This window comes from Cupressus sempervirens, chromosome 3 (assembly GCF_028749045.1).
Source record: "Cupressus sempervirens isolate cs-2001-9-10 chromosome 3, ASM2874904v1, whole genome shotgun sequence".
Taxonomy (NCBI): domain Eukaryota; kingdom Viridiplantae; phylum Streptophyta; class Pinopsida; order Cupressales; family Cupressaceae; genus Cupressus; species Cupressus sempervirens.
The window spans coordinates 123,441,084-123,450,769 of record NC_143120.1 but is presented as its reverse complement, the minus strand read 5'-3'; the positions used below and the strand labels follow the sequence as shown (position 1 = coordinate 123,450,769).

Sequence of the window (9,686 nt, the reverse complement as noted above, 5' to 3'; positions counted from 1 at the left end):
CTACCCTATTAACATTCCATGTTTGTCTTGGGATTTCATAGTCCAAGCAACGCGGTCAGAAATTATGCTGTACGAGACTATGACGAATCTGCATCCTCATGGCTGCGCAATTTGACATTTGATGAAACCAAGATTGGAATGAGTTTAAAAAAATATAGAAAACTTGACACAAAATAACCACAAGCGATTCCAAACGTGAGAATGTAAAGCAAGGGGAATTCTATTGAAGCACTCAACTTGTCATTTCAAAACCTGATAACTTAGGTCGATCACCTAATCCTCCCCGACTAATAATAAGACACGGAATCCCCTCCTATAAATCGTGGCTCCTTGAGCATTGATGATCCAAGCTCATTCATTCCTTTTAGCCTGCTCCAGTCTTTTCCATTCTGCCTTGAGTTCTATATTCTAATTTCTCTGTGAGCATTAATTAATCAAGTCGTGCTTGCCTTCCGAATTCTGCTCTGTCAATCTATCTTGAGCCATGAAGAGTTATGTCAGCGTTGATGTTGCCGTTGATGAACGGAAAGCACTAGAGAATTGTAGAAGCAGAGGCATAGTAGTTACTCTAGTGACTTCAATTCTGCTTCTTGCTGGCCTCTTGTTTGTGGCAGCCGAGGCTTCACCAAGCTCAAATCGCCATGACCATTCATGGAAAACTGTTTCCAAAATGGCGAGCTCGGTGTGCAGCAAGACTCGTTATCCCCAGCGATGTGTCTCCTCCATAGCTTCCTATCCTTCTTATCAGACGGCTAAGCTTGGCGACCTCACGAACATCGCATTGCAAGTGAGCATTCAAAGAGCCCAAAAGGCTCGAGACTTCGCTCTGAGTCTCCAAAACAATGTGATCATGACTCAAAGAGAACGCGCCGCATGGGAAGATTGTTTGGAGCTCTTTGAAGATACCATTGATCATCTCAACGTCTGCTCCAGCAATGGTTTTCTCAAAAAGGACTCGCCCGTTTGGCTGAGTGCAGCGCTGACAAACCAACAAACCTGCTTGAACGGATTCAGTGACCTCAATCTGTCTTCCTCTAATGCAATCCACGCTTTCATGTCCGCGAGAACAGTGAATTTGTCGGAGTTAGTGAGCAACTCGCTATCCATGTACAAGCTCTCCACCGTGCCCACAATCACCGGGAACAACCGCCGCCTTCTCTCTTCCAAAAACAACGAAGAGGAAGATTTCTACGCCAACTACGGCCGACTGGATGAAGATGGATATCCAGAGTGGGTATCAGTTGGTGACCGAAAGCTGTTGCAGTCATCAAGCCCAGCGAGCCAAGCGAACGTGGTGGTGGCGCAAGACGGTTCTGGCAATTACAAAACAATAGCGCAAGCGATTAACGCAGCCCCTCAGAAGAGCAGCAAGAGATACATCATCTACATAAAGGCGGGTACGTACAAGGAGAACATCGACATATCAAACAAGATCACCAATTTGATGTTGGTTGGCGACGGCAAAGATAAAACGGTGGTGACTGGAAGCAGGAGCGTCCAGGATGGCACCACCACCTTCAAAACTGCAACTGTCGGTAAGAAAGACTACTACTTTTCCGAGTTCGGTAAACATTTAAATGCAACTAGAACATCAATTTTAAATCTTGACGATAAAATATTCATTTTGATTATGAATTTCAACTTTGATAATAAGAATTACATCCGAATTTTAATAATGAGATTGGGAAAGATGAATGCAATTTAAATTTCTGGGAATGTGTGACTCGTGATTTCTTTGTGAACAGCTGTTTCTGGCAACGGATTCATTGCTCGAGATATGACGTTCGAGAACACGGCGGGGGCGGCGAATCACCAAGCCGTTGCACTTCGAGTCGGGTCAGACCTGTCGGCGGTGTACCGGTGCAGCATCAAAGGGTACCAAGACACTTTGTACGTCTACTCTCTCCGTCAATTCTACCGCGAAGTTGATATCTACGGCACCGTCGATTTCATCTTCGGCAACGCCGCGGTGGTGATTCAGAACAGCAACATCATCGCCAGACGGCCGATGAGCAACCAGCAGAACACGGTGACTGCTCAGGGAAGATCTGATCCCAACGAGAACACCGGGATTTCTATCCACAAATGCGTGGTCTCTGCGTCGTCGGATCTCCAACCTGTGAAGGGATCAATAAAGACATATCTGGGGAGGCCGTGGAAGGAATACTCTCGTACGGTTTTCATGCAATCAACTCTGGGTGATCACATCGACCCCGCCGGCTGGCTGCCGTGGAGTGGGAACTTTGCTCTGAGTACGTTGTATTACGGGGAATACATGAATAGTGGAGCTGGTGCGGGAACTTCGAAACGTGTGAATTGGCCCGGTTATCATGTCATCACCAGTGCGACTGAAGCCTCCAAATTCAGTGTTGCCAATTTCATCTCTGGAAGTTCATGGATTCCGGCTACAGGAGTCACCTTCACTCCAGGGTTGAACTGATTATGACTATTTACCTTATCAGTCTATTGTTGTTAAAATGTTAATAGTCTGTTATTGTTTAAAGGTTGCCAATAATTGCTTCAGCCGTCAAATAGTTCCAGTTAGAGATTGATAAATAAATGAAAATGAAGTTACTTCTCGTTACTCTCAGTAAGTTGTATCGAATTGCAGATGATATGGAATATTGTTCTTAGGGTACTTAATTCGTCATTATTAGTATTAATTTAATGTTATATTTGTAGATTAATTTGTTAAGTTATTTGGAACGGTTTTTTTTAATGACCTTTTAAAGTTAAAATTAAAAAAATTATTTGACAATTGTAAAATTGAAAATAATTCTTGTAAACGTTAATTAAAAAGAGATAATATTAATGGGAATTAAAGATTTGAAAGTGATGTAATTTTAAAATAATAATTGAATAGTAATGCATCTAATTTAGATTGATCAAAGTTGTTAAAATTTATAAATATAATATTTTCTTAGGTCATCTACAAATCAAATAAAGGTAAAATAGATTTAGAACATAATTTATTTATTTTAGCAATCATAATTTCTTATATTTTCTATATTTAATTTTTCCAATACTATTTATTTATTTATTTATTTTTGGTTGATAAATAAGAGGACAGTGTCTATTTTATTAATTTTCACAAATATTTGCATAATCTCGTTCAAGTGTAGGCAACGAGGAAAAAGCACTGGGTTGAGAAAACTCCCGATGTAACCGAGGACCAAAGTCCTAAATACATGCAATTGCCCAAATTGGGACTTGAAGAGGGCATACCCTCTTTTATAGAAATTTTTAGAGGGCAATGCCCCTTATCACAATGATTTTAAAATTTGTTTACGTAATATAGTGGTACATTTACATCCTTGTTTAATAACTGATTATGATGGTGGAGATACATCCTTAGAGACTAGATGAAGAGAGCTCCATACAAGAAACATTGTCTGCCCACTTAGCCTTCTTAACCTTGTGCAAGAATCTGAACATACAAACATAAAAATATATCTTTCATAGAAAAAAAATCCAATAAATTTAAATTATATTGAATATGATTAAAAACTAAGTTGATCTTCAAAATAAAAAATAATGTTATCACCATCCTATTAAATATGATAATAAATAATGTAACAAAAAAAATTATTATTATTATGATTATTATTGAAAGAAATTAAGAAATTTCGTACTTATATTAACTAACATTATTCTTCACAATTATCCACCAGCATTAATTTTAATATTTTAAAAATATGTTCAAACTATATAATTTAACGTCTTATTGATTCATTTGTTAGAATAGTAAATCATATTAATACAACTAATGTTTCAGTTTATGTCTCATTGGCATAGAATACATAAATTTGCTGCATCATAATTCGAACTATGAAATCAAGCCTAAGAGACAATAATGTTCTCCACCAATGCCCGATATATCCAAATACAAAGACACAATTTGCCCGTGAAGATCCCAATTGACATAAGAGAGAAGGTTGATTGTCATATGTTGAGTTGCTCGGCCAATTATGTCAAAGATTTTCGTTGTGTAATATTCGTATAAGCGATGAGATAAGAATATTACGTTTACGTAAACATTGTCAATGCTCTCTCTCTTGAGAAAAGATGATTGTCATAAATGTCAGACTACAACATTTCTAAAAAACGACGTTCTCTTCCTCTTCTAGATTGAGTAATTAAATGGTCTTCTCACATGAAAAAAATTGCGAACAATTTTCTCAAGGTGATAGCTCAACTGAAGCGCTTCTTAGGCTGGTAAGTTGTATTTTCAATATTAGTTGAAATAAACTTTATTACAAAATGTTAATTATATCAGTCTATATGAATTGGTTAAATGGTTATAATTCCAATTTATATGTTGTTGGGTGAAATTTTCATCATATTTTTGTACATATAATTTGTAACTTATGTTATGTTTTTTAAATAATATTAGTTATCAATTTTATTTTTAAATTAGAATTACAATAAAAAAAGAGATAAAAATTTAAAAAATAACTTAAATAAATTTGATGGAATAGATACAAAATATTTATTAATACTAAATCAAAAATGTATGAGCTTAGACTTGTACTTTTCTATCAAGATTTATAATTATTGGTGTGAGAAAAATAATTTGATTAGTTTAGTACAATTAGAAATACTGATAATTTATTCTTTAATCACAATATATTCCAAGGTTTAATTTTTCAAAGATACAATAAAGAGGAGGTGAAGGTCAAAATAACATGTTAAGCAACTTAGTTAGAATAGATACACGTTAATCCTTAATTCTGAGCTATTAAATTTATAACATGGACTCGCATCTCATATCAAATTTGTATATAACTTGATTTTAACATAAATCCATAAAAAAAATATTTTGTTAAACTAATTATAATAACAAGGATTTCCATTTTCATTTTCAAACAAAGTAGAAAGATATTTTTTTGTTAATTCAATTACACTAAATTAGTCTAGTATTTTTACCTCAAAGATCGTATAATGAAATGTATTGATTAACTACATGGACTAAATTAGCTTTTAATAAATTGTGTAAATATATATAGGCTTGAAGTCATGAACATTATACAACCTGTGAAAAATTAAATTCATTGGTTATTCAATGAAAATAAGATGCACTTATGTATGAGGATAATAGTTAGGTGGCCATATAATTGAGTATTTATGTAATAGTGTAATATAATTGCAAAGTACATCGGCATACCCCTCTCTTATTAAATTATTCTTACAAATATATCATTAAGACATTAAATTTCACATTAATAAATAAGTTGATTATAGGGATAAAATATATAAGTCCTTAGAGGGACTAGAACATATAAGACTTTACAAACCAATTGAATATATGTTATAGTTAAAGTTGAATATATGTGATAATTGAAGCAATGAGGTTTATTTTAGTATAGAAAAATTCTTATTAGTAAGAGTGAGATGAGGAGGAGGTTTTAAATTTTATGTAATAGAGATAAAGATAATTCAAATATGTATGAAGAGTATGCAAAAGGAATTTTACTTAGAGATGAAGAGAATTAATGAGTCTATAGTTGGATATTAGAAGAAAGTAATGAATATTTGTCAAATGAATGGTTAAAGGAGTAACATCTCATGGTGGAATATTCAAAACCCATTACTTAGTTAAACAACGTCTCCAAGTATTTTTAAGGAGCTCCTAAAAACTAAGTATTAAAGGATGTATCTTTATTGAGATTGCATAAGGGATGTCTTTCTCTTTCAACCCCTTACCCTCTTTTAACCAAAATTATTCGAGGGTTTGATTTTAGTAACTAAAAGATTCACCTAGTTACTAGAGATAATTTTATAGTCATGGTAGATGATAAGCTCTATTGTGGCTTTGGCTAGGATATATTTGGTCTTTTAGTCTTAATTGAAGTTGCATTACCAAGATTTACTTTATATTTATTGGTGCTCCCCCTCTCTTGGTTACCAAAATCTTGTAAATTTATGACCTAGTTTAGTGTCTCAATACTAGACTTCTAGGTCTAATGTAGTTATGAAAAATATATAAGAGTACTCTAAAGATGAGCACCCAATTTTTATTTTTCAAGGTGTGTTTGGATGTTGCAATTAATGGTAAGGGTTTTCACTCCTCCACTTCATATAAGTCCACATATGAAGATGGTTCCTATATTATTGCAACATCCATGCCAAGATCAAATGATACATACAAATTTTCATCCAAGATAGCTCTTTTACTAGAAATTTAACTATTTGGCCTAATAATTATGTCATTAGGAAATTATTTTGTTATCTACCCAATATTGATATTTTAAAAAATAAGTGATTTCTTCTAAATAAAATATAAGAGGTTAGATTGAGGTGTCAAATTGTTGAACAATATTTTTATTTTATTTTTCTAATCTATATCTTTTTCAAAGACTCTTCAAGAAGGTCCTTCATTTCTAATATTTGATTTTCAATCTAATTAATTGTGACTATAAAATCAATTATTTGGTTTAGATTGTTGGGTTTTCTAAGTACAAATTTAAAGAATTATTTTTCTTATCGTTGATTCATTTGGATAATACTTTGATATTATATGGTTATAAAAGTCAAGATGTATGTTTTTTTTGTTAGATTTTATCGAATTATAGAGAAAACGAGGATCTTGCTACTAGGATTTCCATGTCTTTCTAATTTAGTTACTATAAGCACTAGATTATTTTTAATATTATTTATTCTTTTATTTTTATTCTTGTAAAGTAGTCCATTATACTACTAGTTTCTCAACAAATAAGAAATCTTAACAAATTAATGTTACTAGTAAAGTGTCAATTACCACCATTGATGATGAAATAAATGCATAACATAAAAGGGAACATGCTCTTAAAAGTGGGCTAATGCATACCCCTTTCAAGCTATCAAGATTAGATTATTGAATCAATTGTGGGATTATGCATCTTCCTTTTTTCTAAATGAATTTTTATGGAAAATGGGTCCTTCCTCTATAGTTAATCAATTTTTTTGTGAACAATTTCATTTCCAAATACGTTGACCTTAGGTTGGTAATTTGCAAGTTTTTGTTGAATCTTAGTCTATTTGTATCAGTCCTAGTTTTGTTCTAAGTAATTTTCATTTGTTTAATTGTATAAGGGTTTAGGAAATATCAAAATATCTAAAAATATTGATAGAAACTAATAAATAGTTTATAGTGCATGAATATATAGCTTAAAACTAAAAGTGTAGTGGTGGGTGCAAAGAGGATCATAGGGGTTAGAGATGTAGAGGGGGAGGAAGTTGATTATGAGGATGAGGATCTTTGTGGTTGAGATTATTCTTTGGAGGTGGTAGAGCTCTATTTTCTCCTAGACATTTTTTTCTATAAATGTTATATAAGTGTTCAAATGAGTTTCTTAGTTTTGTCCCTATTATAGAATATGTTCCTTCCTTCACAATGAGCTCTATTATTTCACAATGTCTAATCATGTTTTTTATTAGAGTAAAATATTTTTTGAAAGGATCATAAACCCTATACATGAAGACTTTGAGTGGGATCTAGAACCTAACTGCAAAATAATTAATCAATACAAACCAACACCAAAAAACCTACAACAAAATAATAGCTAACCAGAAAAGGCATACAAAACACATACTACAAAACCACAAGTCAAGGCTTTGCAAAAAATACTAATGTATTTTACAAGGCACCCTAAACCTTAAGAAAGAAATAAATCATGGGTTTTACCAACCATCCATAACCTACCATGGGGTTTTGACAAGCTCCCACAATATATACAATCAACCTTAAAAAGTTGAACAATAAAGGATCAATTAAAAAATCATGGGCTTTACAAGGAAACCCAAAACCATCATGGGGTTTTTGTAGGCTCCCCAAACCATTACAAGAAGCATCAAATATTTTTTTCATGAAAAGATAGTTGGGATTACATATCTTTTTAGCATGGAACCCAAAAATAACATTAGGTTTTGAAAGGCCCCTCAACCCCTATAAAATCATCATAGAGTTTTGTGAGGACACTCAAACCAAAATAAGCATACTCCAAAAAAAAATTAAATAAAAGATCAGGAGGTAATATGGGGTTTTTGAAGGCTCCCCAAACCTTCATGTTTTTGAAATGGCCTTGACAACCAAAAGAATCAACTTCAAAAGAATACACCACGAAGAGTTTGTTGAATAAAAACTAGGTTTCAACATGGCACCCAAAATAATCCAAGGGTTTTAAGAGCCTCCCCCAACCCAAAATGAGGGTTTTTACAAGGACTCCTCAATTAGGAATCCTCCACAAGGGAAGAAACCCCCTAATCCAATCACGACTCTCTAACTCAACTTCTCTCTACCTCAATATGAGAGGATCCCACCTCAATATGATCAAGAGAGAAGGGAGAAACTAGAAGATGGATCCATAAAGAATTTAGGTCTAGAACTGAATTATCACAACCAAGAATAACCCATAACAACCTTGAATACTCATCAACTCTTGAGCCATAATCTAGCTCCATAGGATCAATTGTCACCTCAAAATAGGTTTAGAGCACAATTTGAGACTCCCACTTAAGTTCTCTTCTAGATATTTCGTTAGGGATAAAAATAAAAAATCAAATAAGAAATGAGGTGAATTTAAAATTCATGAGATCAATAAAGGATAATATTAAACCTGATATATAATGCATGAGGCTCTTAGTAAACCGTATTAGAAGCATGTCATGGATGTTGAGTATGAGTCTCTAATACAAAAATTATGCATGGGAGCTTGTTGGTCTTCCTACAAGAAAAAAACTCATAAGTTGTGAATGGGTCTTCAAAATAAAGTACAAGGCAGATTAGTCTATCAATAATTATAAGGCATGTCTTATTGCAAAGGGATATGATTGACAAGATGACTAGTTAGAACCAAAGGTTTTCATGTGCAAGAACCTAAGGAGGACAAGGAGTCAAAGGTATTGCTTCATTCAGTGACCAAAGAGAAGAGACTGCTATTGGAAAGAAAAGCAAGAAGGCTTAAGGGTATGGATGCTTGAAGGGTGAACAAGATATCAAAGCTAAAGTATGTGAAAGCCAAGAAGAATGGAGAACTAAAATAGAGTTCTAAAATCTGCAAATTGTGTTGTAAGTTGTTATCAGATCAAGCCTTGTTGTTACTTTCTAATCGTTGTATCAGTATAGGGTAAATCCTTTGGATTAAGGTTGACCTAATAGTTATTTGTAAATCCTTTAACTAGGTGGTATTCCAAGTGAATGATCTAAAGTCCTCTAACAAGGCTCACTCCTATCAGGGTGATTGAAATCCTCTAACCAGGTCACATTTAACAGTGTGCATTGTAACCTTTAATAGGGTTAGCCTTTCACAGGACATCACTTCAGAAGAGTGAGAATTAGTAGCATATTACTAGTGGTTTTTCCCAAATTGGGTTTCCACGTAAAATCCTTGTGTCAAATGTGCTAATTGAATTTTTTATGTTTCATGCTTACATTTCTACAAAGTTGATTTGACAGTAACCTAAAAGTTTAAGTGAATGTATGATCTAATGGATGCATGCATGATGAATATGTTATATGGATATGGGTTCACTAAGATGTGAAAGTTTTATTTGTACATGGTGATCTTATAAAAGAGGTCTATGTGGCCCAACCTAAAGGCTTCATTGATGAACATAATCCTCTTAATATATGTCATCTTATAAATTATGTATATGGGCCTAAACAAGCATCTTAGGCTTGGTACATTAAAATAGATGGTCACCTTCTA

At 33.5% G+C, this 9,686-nt stretch overlaps 1 protein-coding gene across 1 annotated transcript; it reads left to right on the top strand.

Moving 5' to 3' along the window:
- The first annotated feature begins 349 nt into the window (after positions 1-349).
- Positions 350-2,590, top strand: LOC149565089 (pectinesterase-like). The gene is made up of 2 exons (XM_089818638.1): positions 350-1,535; positions 1,746-2,590. The coding sequence occupies exons 1-2, from the start codon at positions 485-487 to the stop codon at positions 2,438-2,440; spliced, it is 1,746 nt and encodes a 581-aa protein (XP_089674764.1). The 5' UTR covers positions 350-484; the 3' UTR covers positions 2,441-2,590.
- Positions 2,591-9,686: the final 7,096 nt, after the last annotated feature.